General features: G+C 41.9%; 1 protein-coding gene across 2 annotated transcripts; it reads left to right on the top strand.

Moving 5' to 3' along the window:
• The first annotated feature begins 1549 nt into the window (after positions 1-1549).
• On the top strand, positions 1550-16569 carry LOC124273175 (protein IMPACT-like). Of its 2 annotated transcripts, none has more exons than XM_046708393.1 (9): positions 1550-1595; positions 2677-2805; positions 3101-3153; positions 3946-4008; positions 8525-8610; positions 10241-10414; positions 12762-12859; positions 15925-15998; positions 16377-16569. In XM_046708393.1, exons 1-9 carry the CDS (start codon positions 1557-1559, stop codon positions 16552-16554), a joined length of 894 nt encoding a protein of 297 aa, XP_046564349.1. In that variant the 5' UTR covers positions 1550-1556; the 3' UTR covers positions 16555-16569. The 2 variants fall into 2 exon arrangements, with proteins under 2 accessions (XP_046564349.1, XP_046564348.1); XM_046708392.1 differs by lacking the exon at positions 1550-1595 and adding an exon at positions 1713-1853.
• The last annotated feature ends 3345 nt before the right edge of the window (positions 16570-19914 follow it).

The following is a 19914-nucleotide window of genomic DNA, read 5'->3' as shown; positions in this document are numbered from 1 at the left end:
TAAAGTACGATGACGCTTGCGAACTGTATTTCTTAATTAACGTATTTCATTAATATGTCTTAATGTTATTATGTCCATTCATTATTGTTCATGTTTCTGATGAGAGCGGGCGGTAATAAGTTACATAACTTGTGCCCAATCCATTTCAACACTGAATAAAATATTTTCAAATAAATAAATACTTAACGTTGAGGGCGTCGTTGACGTCACGGGTACTACAGTATGTAACCTAAAATGGTAAAAATACATAAACGTACCCGGTACTCTAAACGGCAGAAACCAGTTCATGTTATAGTTCCGTTCGCATGATAACATTACAGTTGGTGTGCCTCAATGAAATATTCAACTTCGCGTTGACACTGTTGTGTCTGAGTGCTCCTTACTTACGCATTCGAATGCATCTCATACAACAGTATGACAGTTCGGATAAAGAAAACGGCACAATGTGGAATGGACTCGTCCTAATGTAAGTTTCTGTAATCTCTTTTTGGCTTGAGTACCTTTCTGTATACAGAATACTACATACAATGCCGTCCGGTAATTCCGCACCTCTAAGCACATCGATCGCAACACGGCATCTAACGTCTCTTATTTGTTGTAGTTTATGTGACTAAACATGCTGGTATACATCATATTTACCTAGAAATATGTTTTATTGACGACTATAAGATTATAAGATTCTAATGTTGCATTATGCCATACGGTTGGCCTTACCGGCGTTCTGACGACATCGCTTGATGTCCGGTAATTCTGCGCAGCAGCTGATGCGCAAAACATCCAGCGGGAGATCCGGAAGTATGGAAGCGTATTAGGCCAGATTATTTTCAAAAATCACTTCATCAATGTAAGGAAGAGTGTTTCATATTAAATCCAATTATGAAGAATGAAGAAAAAGGTTTAAAAGTCTGAAGAAAACGAATTCAGTCATAAAACTGTCAATTACTGTTACTTACTTACCTTTAGTGATTAAAAGCCAGTCCCTTGTAGAAATGTCCCGATTTCAAGCGTAAATGTGGTAGCAGACGATGTTTACCTTCGATACGGAAAGTACGCTATTGCAGCTGCGCAGAATTACCGTACTCGCTTGTATATCAATGAAGTCGTTGGAACGCATCTTGTTGTAACATCTCCGTCAGGAAGTTGCCGACATACTGGACCCGCTTCAGTTCGCCTACAGGTCAAGGGAAGGAGTTGTTGATGCCACACTGTCAGTCCTTAATAATGTCTATAAACATCTAGAGACACCTAAGTTATACATCAGGATCCTCTTCGTTGACTTTTCATCTGCGTTCAACACTATCCAGCCACATATCATGATACAGAAACTGTTAGACATGGGCGTTAACTCATACCTATCAAGTGGATCGAAAACTTTCTTGTGGACAGACACCATGGAGTACGTGAAAGTTAACGGGCTGTATCGAGTAAACGGACCACCAACACTGGTGCACCACAAGGCTGTGTAATATCTCCTGTTCTTTTCACCCTCTACACTAATGATTGTGCAAGCTCGAATTCAACCTGTTCAACCGTATAGTTCGCATGAAAGAGCCGCGATGGCGGAAGAGGATAAGGAAGATAACCTTTCCAAGCAGGTGAGAAAATGACAACAACTTGTGTTTATTGTCGAATGATCAAATAATTGTTACTCGTTGCGTTGACTTCGCTCAAACATCCTGAAACCGAAAGTTAGTTATTCCCAGAATTGTAAAACGAAACTTGGATAGAGGGTATTTTTGGTTGAGCTAATAATGAAACTTACTTGGAATTTAATTTAGATATTTCGCAATCACGATCAAACTCGAGTTATGTCGAAAAGAAGCAGTCGCACAAAGACAAGGAACCGACAACAGGTAAATTCATCGATATGCCAGTTACTGGTGTGTTATGTAGTAGTCCTGTCACAAGTTTTGTTAATGTTACACATGTGGTCAGTGATATTTTCAGCTCTAAATAACATGATTTCTTTGACACTGATTGGGAATATGTCCTTGATTTTGTATATACAGGTGTATACTTGTCGAGTATCTACCTTCATCTGTACATCTTGATCTAGTCTGCAGTAGCCAGTTCCACCTACCTCGATAGGTCGGAGAAATAGACAGGACGTTGAAGATGTTGATACACTGTTGTTCGAATTGGTTTATATGTTCTAAACAATATGCTGGTGTTCTTTTCACCTTAATTTCACAACACAAAATGTGTCCCGATATGATAGAAGCTATATGTCATGTCAATAATTTTCATTAAATGTATGCAGAACACCTTGTTGTATTCTTGTGGTTGGTAGTGGATGTGAAAAGCTAAGACTTATAGCTGGAATATTGCTAAGTGCGGCATAAAACTAAACTCGCTCACTAAACCGACTGAAAAGGATAAAAATGAGTACAGTCCATCATCTGCAGGTTCATTATAGATAAAGCTTGTTTCTTTCAAATCATTCTGTCAAACGCTCCAAGACAGTACTGTAGAGGACCATAACTATTCATGTCTTGTAAAGAATTAAATGGTTTACTGATGTTTTGTTTTCAATTGATACGATTATTGTTCAATAACTATATAATGGCATGAAAATATACTGTTTTATTGTGAGTCAATGTGACGCAGCAACTCTGTCCTTAAACCGCCAACACAGATTGTACCTTTGTTTCGTGAATGAAACTGAATTTGTTGTAGATAGATGAGATTGAAGTGTTGACTTCCATATATGGTGATGAGTGGCATGTCGAAGATGAGGCTACCCGTCACTACTACATCGACATACAGGGTGATTCGGAGTCAGGGAACCTGCAACTCAGGCTGTCGGTAAGTTGCTGCAACAGCAATATTTAGATCAATTTTCTTGCATCTACTACGTTGTCTTTTATGGTCATTTTTTATGAAGCTTAGGAATCTTCTTTGTTTGAAAACCAGTGACCTCGGTCTGGGGTCAGCGTACATGATGTATGAAACAAACACAGCTTCAAAATTGACAGGGAGGAAGGGGAGACAACTATTGATAATAGACTGACATGAATATTTTGTTACATATATTTTATAGCACTGTCTTTGTGAATTATCAGTTATACTTGTATTATATTACATGAATGTGTTTCTGCAGGTGATTCTGCCAGTGGAATATCCAAGTGGTGCTCCCCCTCAGTACCGTGTCAAGTAGGTGATTAGGGAACACTTTATTGTTAGATTGCATCCTTGGGCTTCAACCCATTGTCATAAAACCATTTTGGTTTTTCCTTGATTACATGTCAAATAAACTTTTCATTATGACAACACTAATTTTCAATCTCCTTGATTCTTTCAACATATTTCATTTAAAAAGCATAGTCTTCATGACACAAGTCAGCAGAGGTATGGAGGTGTATGTTACAGCATGCAGCAGTAACCTGTAGTTTGCACCTGTAACCTGTAGTATATAGCAGTAAGCTGTAGTATGCAGCTGTAACCTGTAGTATGCAGCTGTAGTCTGTAGTATGCAGCTGTAACCAGTAGTATGCAACAATAGCCTGTAGTAAGCAGCTTTAACCTGTAGTATGCATAACCTGTAGTATGCAGCAGTAGCCTGTAGTATGTATGATAACATGTAGTATGCAGCTGTAGCCTGTAGTATTCATGATAACCTGTAGTATTCATGATGACCTGTAGTATACATGATAACATGTAGTATGCAGCTGTAGCCTGTAGTATTCATGATAACCTGTAGTATTCATGATGACCTGTAGTATACATGATAACATGTAGTATGCAGCAGTAGCCTGTAGTGTGTATGATAACCTGTAGTATACATGATAACCTGTAGTATGCAGTAGTGAGCAGTATTTATAATGAGACAAGTAGAGCTGCTGAAAACCTGATCACCACACTAAGTAAATCTGTCAGTTGCAGGTCACTGTGATATGTGTTGTGCATCTCCTGTGTGGAGTATTGGTTCCTCTGTTTCTTTATCAGTGCACCCTGGCTCCGAGGTGAAAGTCGATTGCAGCTGGAAAATGCATTACAAGATATATATCTGTAAGTAGTCTTGCCTTACATGTTGCCATTATCATGTAGGTACTTGGTGGAGGGTAGCCGGTCATGCCAGTACTTGGTGGAGGGTAGCCGGTCATGCCAGTACTTAGTGGAGGGTAACTTTTCATGCCAGTACTAGGTGGAGGGTAGCCGATCATGCCAGTACTTGATGGAAGGTAGCCGGTCATGCCAGTACTTGGTGGAGGGTAGCTTTTCATGCCAGTTCTTGGTGGAGGGTAGCTTTTCATGCCAGTACTTGGTGGAGGGTAGCTGGTCATGCCAGTACTTGGTGGAGGGTAGCCGATCATACCAGTACTTGGTGGAGGGTAGCTTTTCATGCCAGTACTTGGTGGAGGGTAGCTTTCATGCCAGTACTTGGTGGAGGGTAGCCGGTCATGCCAGTACTTGGTGGAAGGTAGCCGGTCATGCCAGTACTTTGTGGAAGGTCGCGGATCATGCCAGTACTTGGTGGAGGGTAGCGGATCATGCCAGTACTTGGTGGAGGGTAGCTTTTCATGCCAGTATGTGGTGGAGGGTAGCGGTTTCATGCCAGTACTTGGTGGAGGTGGTAGCCGATCATACCAGTACTTGCTGGAGGGTAGCTTGCTGGAGGGTAGCTTTCATGCCAGTACTTGGTGGAGGGTAGTTACGATCCACCACCAGCTGGAGGGTAGCTTTTCATGCCAGTTCTTGGTGGAGGGTAGCTTTTCATGCCAGTACTTGGTGGAGGGTAGCGGTCATGCCAGTACTTGGTGGAGGGTAGCTTTTCATGCCAGTACTTGGTGGAGGGTAGCTGGTCTTGCCAGTAGTAGGTGGAGGTAGCCAACCATGCCAGTACTTGGTGGAGGGTAGCTGATCATGCCAGTACTTGGTGGAGGGTAGCGGTCATGCAGTACTGGAGGTGGAGGGTAGCTTTTCATGCCAGTACTTGGTGGAGGGTAGCTTTTCATGCCAGTACTTGGTGGAGGGTAGCCGGTCATGCCAGTACTTGGTGGAGGGTAGCTGATCATGCCAGTACTTGGTGGAAGGTACCCAGGCATGCCAGTACTTGGTGGAAGGGTAGCCCAGGTCATGCCAGTACTAGGTGGAGGGTAGCCGGTCATGGTAACTGGTCATGCCAGTACTAGGTGGAGGGTAGCCGGTCATGCCAGTACTTGGTGGAGGGTAGCCGGTCATGCCAGTACTTGGTGGAAGGTAGCCGGTCATGCCAGTACTTGGTGGAGGGTAGCCGGTCATGCCAGTACTTGGTGGAGGGTAGCTTTTCATGCCAGTTCTTGGTGGAGGGTAGCTTTTCATGCCAGTACTTGGTGGAGGGTAGCCAACCATGCCAGTACTTGGTGGAGGGTAGCTGATCATGCCAGTACTTGGTGGAGGGTAGCCGGTCATGCCAGTACTTGGTGGAGGGTAGCTTTTCATGCCAGTACTTGGTGGAGGGTAGCTTTTCATGCCAGTACTTGGTGGAGGGTAGCCGGTCATGCCAGTACTTGGTGGAGGGTAGCTGGTCATGCCAGTACTTGGTGGAGGGTAGCTGGTCTTGCCAGTAGTAGGTGGAGGGTAGCTGATCATGCCAGTACTTGGTGGAGGGTAGCTTTTCATGCCAGTACTTGGTGGAGGGTAGCCGGTCATGCCACTACTTGCTGGAGGGTAGCCGGTCATGCCAGTACTTGGTGGAGGGTAGCTGATCATGCCAGTACTTGGTGGAAGGTACCCAGGCATGCCAGTACTAGGTGGAGGGTAGATTTTCATGCCAGTACTTGGTGGAGGGTAGCTGGTCATGCCAGTACTTGGTGGAGGGTAGCCGGTCATGCCAGTACTAGGTGGAAGGTAGCCGGTCATGCCAGTACTTGGTGGAGGGTAGCTGATCATGCCAGTACTAGGTGGAAGGTAGCCGGTCATGCCAGTACTTGGTGGAGGGTAGCTGGTCATGCCAGTACTTGGTGGAGGGTAGCCGATCATACCAGTACTTGGTGGAGGGTAGCTTTTCATGCCAGTACTTGGTGGAGGGTAGCCGGTCATGCCAGTACTTGGTGGAAGGTAGCCGGTCATGCCAGTACTTAGTGGAAGGTCGCCGGTCATGCCAGTACTTTGTGGAGGGTAGCGGATCATGCCAGTACTTGCTGGAGGGTAGCTTTTCATGCCAGTACTTGGTGGAGGGTAGCTTTTCATGCCAGTACTTGGTGGAGGGTAGCCGGTCATGCCAGTACTTGGTGGAGGGTAGCCGATAATACCAGTACTTGCTGGAGGGTAGCTTTTCATGCCACTACTTGCTGGAGGGTAGCTTTTCATGCCAGTTCTTGGTGGAGGGTAGCTTTTCATGCCAGTACTTGGTGGAGGGTAGCCGGTCATGCCAGTACTTGGTGGAGGGTAGCTGGTCTTGCCAGTAGTAGGTGGAGGGTAGCCAACCATGCCAGTACTTGGTGGAGGGTAGCTGATCATGCCAGTACTTGGTGGAAGGTAGCCGGTCATGCCAGTACTAGGTGGAGGGTAACTGGTCATGCCAGTACTAGGTGGAGGGTAGCCGGTCATGCCAGTACTAGGTGGAGGGTAACTGGTCATGCCAGTACTAGGTGGAGGGTAGCCGGTCATGCCAGTACTTGGTGGAGGGTAGCCGGTCATGCCAGTACTTGGTGGAAGGTAGCCGGTCATGCCAGTACTAGGTGGAGGGTAACTGGTCATGCCAGTACTAGGTGGAGGGTAGCCGGTCATGCCAGTACTTGGTGGAGGGTAGCCGGTCATGCCAGTACTTGGTGGAAGGTAGCCGGTCATGCCAGTACTTGGTGGAGGGTAGCCGGTCATGCCAGTACTTGGTGGAGGGTAGCCGGTCATGCCAGTACTTGCTGGAGGGTTGCCGGTCATGCCAGTATTCGGTTATGGGTAGCCGGTCATGCCAGTATTCGGTTATGGGTAGCTTTTCATGCCAGTATTCGGTTATGGGTAGCTTTTCATGCCAGTACTTGCTGGAGGGTAGCCGGTCATGCCAGTATTCGGTTATGGGTAGCCGGCCATGCCAGTATTCGGTTATGGGTAGCCGGTTATGCTAGTATTCGGTTATGGGTAGTCGATCATGCCAGTATTCGGTTATGGGTAGCCGGTCATGCCAGTATTCGTTATGGGTAGCCGGTCATGCCAGTATTCGGTTATGGGTAGCCGATCATGCCAGTATTCGGTTATGGGTAGCCGGTCATGCCAGTATTCGGTTATGGGTAGCCGGTCATGCCAGTATTCGGTTATGGGTAGCCGGTCATGCCAGTATTCGGTTATGGGTAGCCGGTCATGCCAGTATTCGGTTATGGGTAGCCGGTCATGCCAGTATTCGGTTATGGGTAGCCGGTCATGCCAGTATTCGGTTAAAGTGATTTTTGTTACATTGTATTAAGTGAGGACATATATGTTACAGTTTTAACATGTTGAACTAAACACCAAATGAACTATGTATTAGTTCACATTCTTTAGGTCTAATGAAGTGTGTTTATAACTGATGTGTTTAATAATGCTTGTGTGATGAATCACAGTGATGCATAGTACAACCTCACTAGTCCTGGACAGTGTGGTCTATTTCTAGTTGTAATTTCAGTTCATTTTCTAACCAAAGACGCCCTTCTGGTATAGTGGATAAAGCATCTTATCATAGAGCTGAAGGTCCATGGTTCAAGTCGCAGATGGGTCATTCCAAAAGAATGTCAGTGATCGTCCTTGTTATATCCCTTCTCAGTGGTCAGCAACAGGACTGGTCAATAGAGAGTCAGTACACAGTGCCTGTTGGGTATCAGTGTGAAACCACATCATTGTATCTTAGTGGGCAGCTAGCATCGTAAACCAGCTGGCATGCACATGAATGCCTCTTCTGACTGCGATATTATGGCCTCTCCTGTGCCGCTTGTCTTGTGAGAATCTTGGTGAAAGCATCCTGTACTTGTGAAATGATGACCGCTTATATAACGGTGCTGCTTGTCTTGTTTCAGTGAGAATCTTGGTGAGAACATCCTTTCCTTGTGAAATGATGGCCTCCACTTTTATACCGGTGCTACTTGTCTTGTTTCAGTGAGAATCTTGGTGAGAGCATCCTTTCCTTGTGAAATGATGGCCTCCACTTTTATACCGGTGCTGCTTGTCTTGTTTCAGTGAGAATCTTGGTGAGAGCATCCTGTACTTGTGAAATGATGGCCGCCGCTTTTATACCGGTGCTGCTTGTCTTGTTTCAGTGAGAATCTTGGTGAAAGCATCCTGTACTTGTGAAATGATGACCGCTTATATAACGGTGCTGCTTGTCTTGTTTCAGTGAGAATCTTGGTGAGAACATCCTTTCCTTGTGAAATGATGGCCTCCACTTTTATACCGGTGCTACTTGTCTTGTTTCAGTGAGAATCTTGGTGTTAGCATCCTTTCCTTGTGAAATGATGGCCTCCACTTTTATACCGGTGCTACTTGTCTTGTTTCAGTGAGAATCTTGGTGAGAGCATCCTTTCCTTGTGAAATGATGGCCTCCACTTTTATACCGGTGCTACTTGTCTTGTTTCAGTGAGAATCTTGGTGAGAGTATCCTGTACTTGTGGATAGAGAGAACGAGGGAGTTTCTACAAGAACTGACTCAAGCAGGCGATGGAGGTACAGCTGCAACCTCTTACTCAGGCTAGACCAATTTAATGACAAGTTTAACAGATATTTATCCAAAACTTCCTGAGGCATGAGTGGTGAGAGACATGTATAAGAAATAATCTATTTAATGTAGGACTGCATTTTGCTGATCTCATTTGGGGAGATTTTTATTTTGTGTGATAAAGCAAACATTCATTACCTGTAGCTTACCATGGGATTGTAAGTCCACTGTCTTGGTGATACTGTCTGCTCTGCTGTGGACTGTTCTCGTGTTGTCAAGGTCACATAGTAATCTGGTTTGAATGTATATGTTACGTAGTGAGGTTGGACTGTATGTCGTGGTTGTGTGGTCAGTGTAAGAAATGATGAAAGGTGGGCCGAGTGCAGAAGAGTAAAGCATGGAAAATGTGACCATATACAGAGATGCCAACCCTCCCGAATCATCCCGAAAAATGCATGTCGATTCCATCATTCCGACAAAACCAAATTCATTCTGATTTTTTTCAAAATATAACAAAGATATAGATAGTGTTACTTACTGGAGGACTAGGATCATCTTTGACATTAGAAGTTTCAAATCGTTTACACAAGAAGGGAGTTTAGTTTTACGCCACACTCAGCAATATTCCAGCTATATGACGGCAGTTTACACAGAAAGTCATCCAGAAGTTGAGTAGGCTGCCTGATTAATTCCACGCACTGTTATATATATATTTATTCACTTACCATTCACAAACACTGCTGCCGAGTACTGCAAGCCGGTTTCAGTTGTATAAGGATCGCTATGTGTAATGACATTGAAAGGTTTCGTTTCTTGAGTGCAACAATTTATAGGGATCCCTAAAAATTGTTGGGAAAATTCCTTATTTTTGCTGTCTTAGGGAGCTCAGATTTCCTTATTACACCAATTTGGGGTTGGCATCTCTGCTATATACGGTGAATGTCAGGTGTAATAAGTGCAGTCATGAGAGAGCACACTTGCGATATGGCTGGTTGATGAAGTGGCTGGTTTTATCTCATGATGTGAATAGAATTTGCGAATTATTTGTAAGTGTTTCTAATTATGTATCGCTTAGCTTTATGATGTTACATAATTATACGAAGGTACAGATAGTTGTGTTGCATAGTGAATTTTCAAATGCTGTCGCACTTCTGTGTAAATATCACCATTGAATTGTGAGTGAATTGTTATACAGTTAGTTTTGAGTGGAGGGTCTGCTTTTGGATTAGTTTAGAGTGGAAGGTCTGCTTGTGGATTAGTGTTTAGTGGAGGGTCTGCTTGTGGATTAGTTTAGAGTGGAAGGTCTGCTTGTGGATTAGTGTTGAGTGGAGGGTCTGCTTGTGGATTAGTTTAGAGTGGAAGGTCTGCTTGTGGATTAGTGTTGAGTGGAGGGTCTGCTTGTGGATTAGTTTAGAGTGGAAGGTCTGCTTGTGGATTAGTGTTGAGTGGAGGGTCTGCTTGTGGATTAGTTTAGAGTGGAAGGTCTGCTTGTGGATTAGTTTAGAGTGGACGGTCAGTTTCCTGATTGACATTATGTCCAAACTCTGATGCAGGTAGCTTGTGAGACAGATGTCTTCATTCCTTCAATACATTCTCAAAAATTTGCTTTAAGAGTTTCTTCAAATGTTTCTTTCCCAGCTGCAGCAGCAACTACTGACACACCAACAGTGTCCACAGACTCGTCCGATGACCTGATCTCGGCGTGGACAGTCCCCTCCCTGGATGACAGGGGTGACGAGGCAGGGGGAGATGTCGACAAGGAAAGTACAGGTGGCACTAGTCTGTCACAGTTCATGCACAAGAAGCCTGCAGGTCTAAAGAATCAGTTTTTCTTGTTTAATATGTCAGCAGTATTCCATCCACATTCAGCAATATTCCAGTCACATTCAGCAATATTCCAGCCACATTCAGCAATATTCCAGTCACATTCAGCAATATTCCAGTCACATTCAGCCACATTCAGCAATATTCCAGCCACATTCAGCAATATTCCAGTCACATTCAGCAATATTCCAGCCACATTCAGCAATATTCCAGCCACATTCAGCCACATTCAGCAATATTCCAGCCACATTCAGCAATATTCCAGCCACATTCAGCAATATTCCAGCCACATTCAGCAATATTCCAGCCACATTCAGCAATATTCCAGCCACATTCAGCCACATTCAGCAATATTCCAGCCACATTCAGCAATATTCCAGCCACATTCAGCAATATTCCAGCCACATTCAGCAATATTCCAGTCACATTCAGCAATATTCCAGTCACATTCAGCAATATTCCAGTCACATTCAGCAATATTCCAGTCACATTCAGCAATATTCCAGTCACATTCAGCAATATTCCAGCCACATTCAGCAATATTCCAGCCACATTCAGCAATATTCCAGTCACATTCAGCAATATTCCAGTCACATTCAGCAATATTCCAGTCACATTCAGCAATATTCCAGCCACATTCAGCAATATTCCAGTCACATTCAGCAATATTCCAGCCACATTCAGCAATATTCCAGCCACATTCAGCAATATTCCAGCCACATTCAGCAATATTCCAGCCACATTCACCGATATTCCAGTCACATTTAAGAAATACAGTTCGCTCTACCACCATGTATAGTGAAATAAAGCACACTTTCGCCCTGAACTATTATAGTTAAAGTACGAGAGGATGCTTGCGTTCGAGTGCTTTAACGTTTAACTTATAAAGTTGAAAAATAACGCGATGAAAAACCCGCGCGATATCGGAGTTCAAACTGGGGAAAAACTGGTTTCAACAGCTGGGCTGCGCTCATAGCATGTGCGCAGTGAAATAGGTTCGCGCAACTTGGAAGTGGGCTGTCCGGCGAATACTTGGTGAAGGCTTTGATGTGAGCTATTTTCCTAATGTTTTGTTGATATCTCACAGGTGCGAGCTTTTTATATGTTATGACAGTAAATAAACTGTTATATAATTTCATTTGTGTATTTCACCACACGTTCTTACCGAGTCACTTTCTCAGTTCGATACTTAAAAGCAAAGTCATTATTTAGCGTTGACAGAATTTCTAACTGTGATATAGATATGTCGTTGTCACAGACAAAACTCAATGTCTTGTTTTATTGACACCTGTGTGTCTGCCTGTTTGTCTGCTAATGACAATATTCAATAAACAACTGCGATCACTGACCACATGCAATTTGAACTTAACACCAATCAGGCTATACACCATAAACAAAATGCATTGATTTATGGCCCAAGTTCGGTCTCTGTCACATTATGTAATTACACAGACAGGCAGTGTGATACTTGAACACATGACATGTAATGATGTCTGTTGATTGCAAAATGTTATACACAAAAAATAAGCATGTATTTACAAAACCCAACATCTCTATATATACACACACAATGAGCCGTGAGGGAATCTGCAAATGAACCAGCCGTTACACTTGAGTGCACACCCACCCGCTCTGACTGGGTTCGGTATCCCGGCTGCTTCGTTTCTTGGGAAGTAAACCCAAGTACACAATATTGCACTTTTGATTTGCGATTGTACGCTTATAATTTTGTTGATGTTTTTTCATAACCAGCAATGTATATTATATGTCATGAATGAGTGATAATTGTGTTTTAATTATTTTTGATTTTTTGGTTGCATGTGACCTTTGATACTTTCTAAGGATAATTACGATTAATTTAAGGCAGAATTGAGACATTTTAACCGTAAACATAAACGCAATGTTTCCACTAGTGATGTTAGCTGGGTGAAGCAACTGCAAACCAAGAAACGGGATATAATGGAGTAGTTTACTGTAGGAGGCTGTACGAGGCGATGACAACTGACATGCATCGTGACGTCGCTTACATTGTGTAATGCAAAATTGTTTGATTACGAGGGGGCAGACTAGAATGGTGCAGTGACGCCAATACATTGTGACGTAATGCAAAAAGTGCACATTATCGTCTGATAAGTACTGTTGGCACCTTTGATCTTTCACCGAAGCATCTTAGAATCATCAATATACTAGCTATGTGACAGTAGATTGCAAGTAGACAAATCCAGACTAGACAATCCTGTGATTGGAGTTGTAAGCTACAATTCATGCCACTGTAGATCAAGTGTACATGCTCTTTACAAATCTGTATATATAACTTATGAATGATCTTCACCAGAGGAGGCCCTGTGCCCAGTCATCTACCATAGTGAGTTCCTGTGGGATCGGAAAAGCAAGTTCCAGTCACATCTCGCTGCAGTCTACAAAAAGGAAGAGGTATGATGAATGTTGTGCTTGAACATGGTTACTGATGGCCTTTTTATACTGCGTCCTTCTTGAACATGGCTACTGATAGCGTATTTATACTGCGTCCTTCTTGAACATGGTTACTGATGGCCTATTTATACTGCGTCCTTCTTGAACATGGCTACTGATAGCATATTTATACTGTGTCCTTCTTGAACATGGTTACTGATAGCGTATTAATACTGCGTCCTTCTTGAACATGGTTACTGATGGCGTATTATACTGCGTCCTTCTTGAACATGGTTACTGATGGCGTATTTATACTGCGTCCTTCTTGAACATGGCTACTGATGGCGTATTATACTGTGTCCTTCTTGAACATGGTTACTGATGGCATTATTTATACTCGCGGCCCTTCTTGAACATGGCTACTGATAGCGATTTATACTCGCGCCCTTCTTGAACATGGTTACTGATGGCGTATATACTCGTCCCCTTCTTGAACATGGTTACTGATGGCGTGTTATTATACTTGCGTCCTTCTTGAACATGGCTACTGATAGCGTGATTTATACTGTCCTTCTTGAACATGGTTACTGATGGCATGATTATACTGCGTCCTTCTTGAACATGGTTACTGATGGCGTATTTATACTCAAGGCCCTTCTTGAACATGGCTACTGATAGCGATTTATACTCGTCCTTCTTGAACATGGTTACTGATGGCGTATTATACTCGCCCTTCTTGAACATGGCTACTGATGGCGTATTTATACTCGCCCTTCTTGAACATGGTTACTGATGGCGATTATACTGCGTCCTTCTTGAACATGGTTACTGATGGCGTATTTATACTCGCGTCCTTCTTGAACATGGCTACTGATAGCGTGTTATACTGTGTCCTACTTGAACATGGTTACTGATGGCGATTTATACTGCGCCCTTCTTGAACATGGCTACTGATAGCGATATTTATACTGCGTCCCTTCTTGAACATGGCTACTGATAGCGATTTATACTGCGGCCCTTCTTGAACATGGTTACTGATGGCGTGTATACCGCGGCCCTTCTTGAACATGGTTACTGATGGCGTGTTATACTCAAGGCCCTTCTTGAACATGGCTACTGATAGCGTGATTTATACTCGTCCTTTCTTGAACATGGTTACTGATGGCGATTATACTCAAGGCCCTTCTTGAACATGGTTACTGATGGCGATGATATACTCAAGTCCCTTCTTGAACATGGCTACTGATAGCGTATTTATACTCAAGGCCCTTCTTGAAACACACATACACCCTATACACACATACATAATACCCTATACACACATACACCCCTACACTTCTACACACACATACACCCCTATACACACATACACTTTATACACACATACACCCCTATACACACATACACCCCTATACACACACATACACCCTATATACACACATACACCCTATATACACACACATACACTTTATACACACATACACCCACATACACACATACACACCTATACACACATACACCCCTATACACACATATACACTTATACACACATATACACTTTATACACACATACACTATACACACATACACCCTATATATACACATATACACTTTATATATACACATATACACATACACACATATACACCTCTATACACACATATACACCCTTATATACACACACACTTTATACACATACACCTGTATACACCCATATACACACATACACACTTATACTTCTACACACATACACTTTATACACACATACACCCCTATACACATACACTATACACTTACACATATACACACACATATACACTTTATACACACATATACACACTTTATATACACACCTACACATACACATATACACTTTATATACACACATACACCCTATATACACACATACACTTTATACACACATATACACACATATACTTATATACACATATACACTTTACATACACATACACCCTATACACACATATACCCCTATACACACATACACCTTTATACACATACACATATACACTTCATATACACCTATACACACATACACCCCTATACACACATATACACTTATACACACATACACCCCTTATACACACATACACTTTATACACACATATACACCTATACACTACATATACACACATACACTTCTATACACACATATACACTTTATACACATATACACTTTATATACACTACATATATACTTTATACACACATACACTTTATATACACACATATACACTATATACACATACACTTTATACACTCATACACCCTTTATACACACATACACTTTATACACTCATATACCCCTATACACACATACACCCCTGTACACACATACACCCTAATACACTCATACACCCCTGTACACACATACACCCTATACACTCATACACCCCTATACACATATACACCTTTATACACACATACACCCCTATATACACTATACACCCTTATACACACATACACTATACCTATACACACATACACACCCTACACACACATACACCCCTATACACACATACACAGCAATACACTCATACACTTTATACACACATACACCCTATACACTCATACACCCCTTATACACACATACACTTACTATACACTTTATACACCTTTATACACACATACACCCGTTATACACACATACACCCTGTACACACATACACCCTTTATACACACATACACCCTTGTACACACATACACCCCTGTACACATACACTTCTATACACACATATACTTTGTACACACATACACCCGTATACACACATACATCCCTGTACACACATACACCCTTGGACATGCACACTCAAACCCCGCCCTCCTGAAGACACACACAAAAGGTCCTTACCTTACCGGGGCCTGAACTTCGACAGTGTGTAGCTAAAACAGTGTGTAGCTAAGACAGTGTGTAACTAAGGCAGTGTGTAACTAAGGCAGTGTGTAACTAAGGCAGTGTGTAACGAAGACAGTGTGTAACTAAGACAGTGTGTAACTAAGGCAGTGTGTAACTAAGACAGTGTGTAACTAAGACAGTGTGTTATCGAGATGTGTTTCTATTTCAGATTGAGCTGGTGAGAAATAAGTTGCTTGAGAACAGAAAGATAGCTGCAGCCACCCATAACATCGTGGCCTACAGGTTGGTGAAGTCTGTGCCTACCATGAAGCTAATGATGATGTTTCTGCTGTTGGGGAGGAAGCCTTCCACACCATGTACACCAGCAGGCTCAAGTCACTCTAGCATTGTTTGCAGATATCTGTGGAACACTGAGGGAATTACTTTGAAAAATATTTAGCAGCCAGCTCCATCCTTACAGTGGATGACAGATAGACTCAGCACTGTTTTGTCATCCCTCATACAAGTGTTGCTTAATGAACCCTCACTTTCCTCATGTTGCCATGTTGAGGATTTTCTGGTAGTGATGCAGTCCCAGACTTGAATAAATAAAGTCGAGTACTTCTGTCTCCGTGATCCCTATTGTGTGGTGATTGTCTGCTAACTTCTCCCCTGTTTCAGGATCCGAGTCCCAAACTCAGACATCATGTATCAGAGCTGCGAGGACGACGGAGAATTTGGAGCCGGAGGGAGGATGTTGCATCTCCTCAATGTAAGGGAAACTTTAACAGATAACTGGTTTCAGCTTTACGCTGGATGTCAACACAGCTCAGTCAAGGTGTATCAAGTATTGTGTTGATAGGTTTTGGCTGAATAGAGAGCTGAAAACCCCACAATTGTATTTTGCAGTATACACATTATGATTATTTTGGGTGTAAACACTTTTATTTTACCTCCATGTCTGAGTATTGAGATCTGATTGGCTCCTGCAATCTTGTATACTGTGTATACTGCCTTGGTGTGGGTGAATATGACCCTTATACCCAGTGTTCGAAATAACTGCCAGCCCGCTAGCAAAATGCTAGTTGACCTTTGCTGGGGGCTGTCAAAAGTTACTGAAGTCGGCCCGCCTGGCAAGTGATACTTTAGGAGCTGATCATGGAGAGGTTGGTGAGGCCCACACAGCTCAAGATTCTGACTGTGACAACTGCTATGATAGTGATGGCAGCATCTCAGATGCAGACAATTATGATGTGGAGGATTCTTCCAGTGATGATGACTTAAAGAACCACTAAACTTTTTTTTTGTTACTCTTTTAACCATTACATATGAAAGATTTGTGGTTAGTCTTATGCGGAACACCAAATTTATTCTTTAAAAACTTGTGGTTAATTAATACCGAGCGATTGAAAGTGGCCAAAAAGTCGCCTGCTTCCCTCTCGCCCCCCAACGAAACCACAGACAGGTTACGTAACTCTGTCGCCAGAGCACTGCAGTGACGTCATATGAGGAACGATTTTCAGTTAGTTGTATAGAAAGTGTGTAGCACGCTCATCATTTTGATGATTTCTCGACATCAACGACGACATGCCGAATCGTTGCTTTGTCGTCAATTGCTCCTAGGGGTCGGGTGATGGTGTCACCATGCACAGATTTCCACAGGACCCCGCGAAATTCGCTAAATGGGTTATGTTTGTGAGTCTGGCGGCGTTGTGGAAGCCTGAAACGATATCTTACTTGTGTTCAGATCGCTTCACGGAAGTTAAAGAATCAAAACTACTTACTAGTTATAGTAAAATATGTATATGATTGATGACCATAAAGATTTTCCATAACACAACTTGTAACATAACGATTTCTTCCTCGGAAGTGAGGTTGTGGTCGAAGTAACAATAATATTGTAAGTAGTATTATATTGACACCCACCTCGTTGCCAGGAGAGAAATTGTTATGTTATACGCTATGTCATGCAAAATCCTATTGGCAATCAATAAAATACATATTTTACTACCAGTAGAGTAGTTTTGATTTTGTAACTCGGTGAAAACAAACCTAAATAGCATTTATCCACAGACTGGTGGATGTTCTCGACAGGGCGCCGCCATTTTTGAAAATCGTAAAGTCTGTTAGAATTAATGAGATTATAGTTTGTTTTCATCAAGTTAGAAAATCAAAACTACTTTCTACTCGATAGTTAAATATGTATTGGAATCATAACCAAAAGGATTTTGCATGACACAACTTATAACATAACGATTTCTTCCACGGAAGCCGCAGGTGGGGGTCGAAGTCACAATACTGGCAGCGATAAATTTCTTGCTACATTCACATGGTTAATGTCCACTCACCAGTATGTAGATACTAGTCAATGTGCACGTCTTTATATTTGGTCTTATAATCCTAATTAGTTTATTATCATACTTTTATGCATTTTGAAACTAAATAAAAAGCTGACGATCTGCTGATACTTATAGTGAATTTATAACAGAACTGTAATATCTAGACATTTTATAGTTTGCCAATGTGAATCATAATTCGCACACACACCCTAGTGTATGTTGTCTGTCTCATTACACTTCATGGCGAAAACAATGATTCTGTTGAATGCTACGACAAATGAATAAAAAACAAAATGCAAATATTAAAATTAAAAACCTTGTTTGAGGAATGTATCCATCAATATCCACAAAACTGTTCCAAATGATGTGTCTTTTAACAGTTTAATATACGAAAAAGTGATAAATCTTTTCAGGTATTGGTGTATAGTCTCATTGGTCACCCAAGATAGCACACCTGGCAACTAATTGCATAATGTCCGCCTTTCATTAAAACCAGTAATTTAGTTAGCCAATAATGGGCAATCAATCAATGTATTGCCGGTTAATCCTTTGAAAGAAGGACGTTGTTTTTATGCAGACACCGACACGGCAGAGTGTATTCAGTATAGATTAGTAAATCTACATACATAAACACTACCTTTTGACAACTCCGCTGTGTAAGATAAAAGTAATTAATCAATCAGCGTGTTATCGGTTAATCCTTTGATCGATGTTTATAATGTTGAATATTTACTCAAGACACAAGAAATGCCAAATGGGAACCTTTGTCGGGTAATCTAAGTGTGTTACCACTAATTATACCTGTTATAAATTCATTAACTGGCCATCAAGTGAATGATGACAAATAACATGTGTAGGTTTATACCACCTAACACGGGTTACAACAAGGGAGTATTAATTGCTGTATTGCATGTGAAAACTTATGGGCCGACACTGTTTTGAGAATACAAACAGATTTTACATGACATGATTAAATATCGAGGGTAAAAACACAGAAATGGGATCAATTTGGATCAGTCATTATACAAATAGGGCCTAACGACACCAATCAATTGTGACAGAAGCGTCTATGAAAACAAATTGTAACTTTCGAAACTAGGCAAAGCAGGAGACAAAATTAAATGCCAGTAGATTGTGAGAACATATAGCTTTCATTTTCCACAACAATTGTCACGATTTCAGGTTTATACAAGCCTGTAAACAAGATAATTTACCCCCTAAAATGTAGATGAATTCTGCATCGGCCCTCAAAGCTATTCCTCATATGACGTCACAGAGTCGCGCCGCTCTGATTGGTTGAAATTTCGTTCGCGGGTGAGAATTGTGCACTGTTGTCAAAAAGGTCGATTTAAGTCAATTAAAGGTCGAAATGAGTAGTTTTAATGACGGGGTTTCATTTATAGCGATGCCAGTTAGTGATTTATGTATTTTTACCCCCTAGGGTTTATGTGACCTTTAAGTCCTTAAGACAATTCAATATGAAGATAATTTGAAAATGTATGGGTATTCTTAGAGTGTGTCCCATCAATGTCAGAGTCTGAAACAATTATTTTGTGAAATAAATACTCTAACTATTCTCATATGCGCTGGTTATTAATTATCATGAATTATTCGGGCCAGTAAAGTGTCTGAAGGGCTAGTGACATTTTGGGGTCATAGCCCCACTGGCTAGTGACAATTTGAATCTATTTCTAACACTGCTTACACCCAACCAGCAATGATGTCTGTGGGGAGAGTTAACCCTTTATACTCCATTAAGAAGTTCATGAGTCCGTTACAGTCACGTGACACAGCAGCACCTCAGCTAAATGGAACAGCTGTTTTCAGTCAACTTTCACTATTTTATAATTCTTTTACATGGCATGTTGGGAAGATAAATT

Source organism: Haliotis rubra, unplaced genomic scaffold (assembly GCF_003918875.1).
Source record: "Haliotis rubra isolate DU_JTF1 unplaced genomic scaffold, ASM391887v1 Scf1774, whole genome shotgun sequence".
Classification (NCBI taxonomy): Eukaryota; Metazoa; Mollusca; class Gastropoda; order Lepetellida; family Haliotidae; genus Haliotis; species Haliotis rubra.
This window is presented reverse-complemented; position numbering and strand designations above follow the sequence as displayed.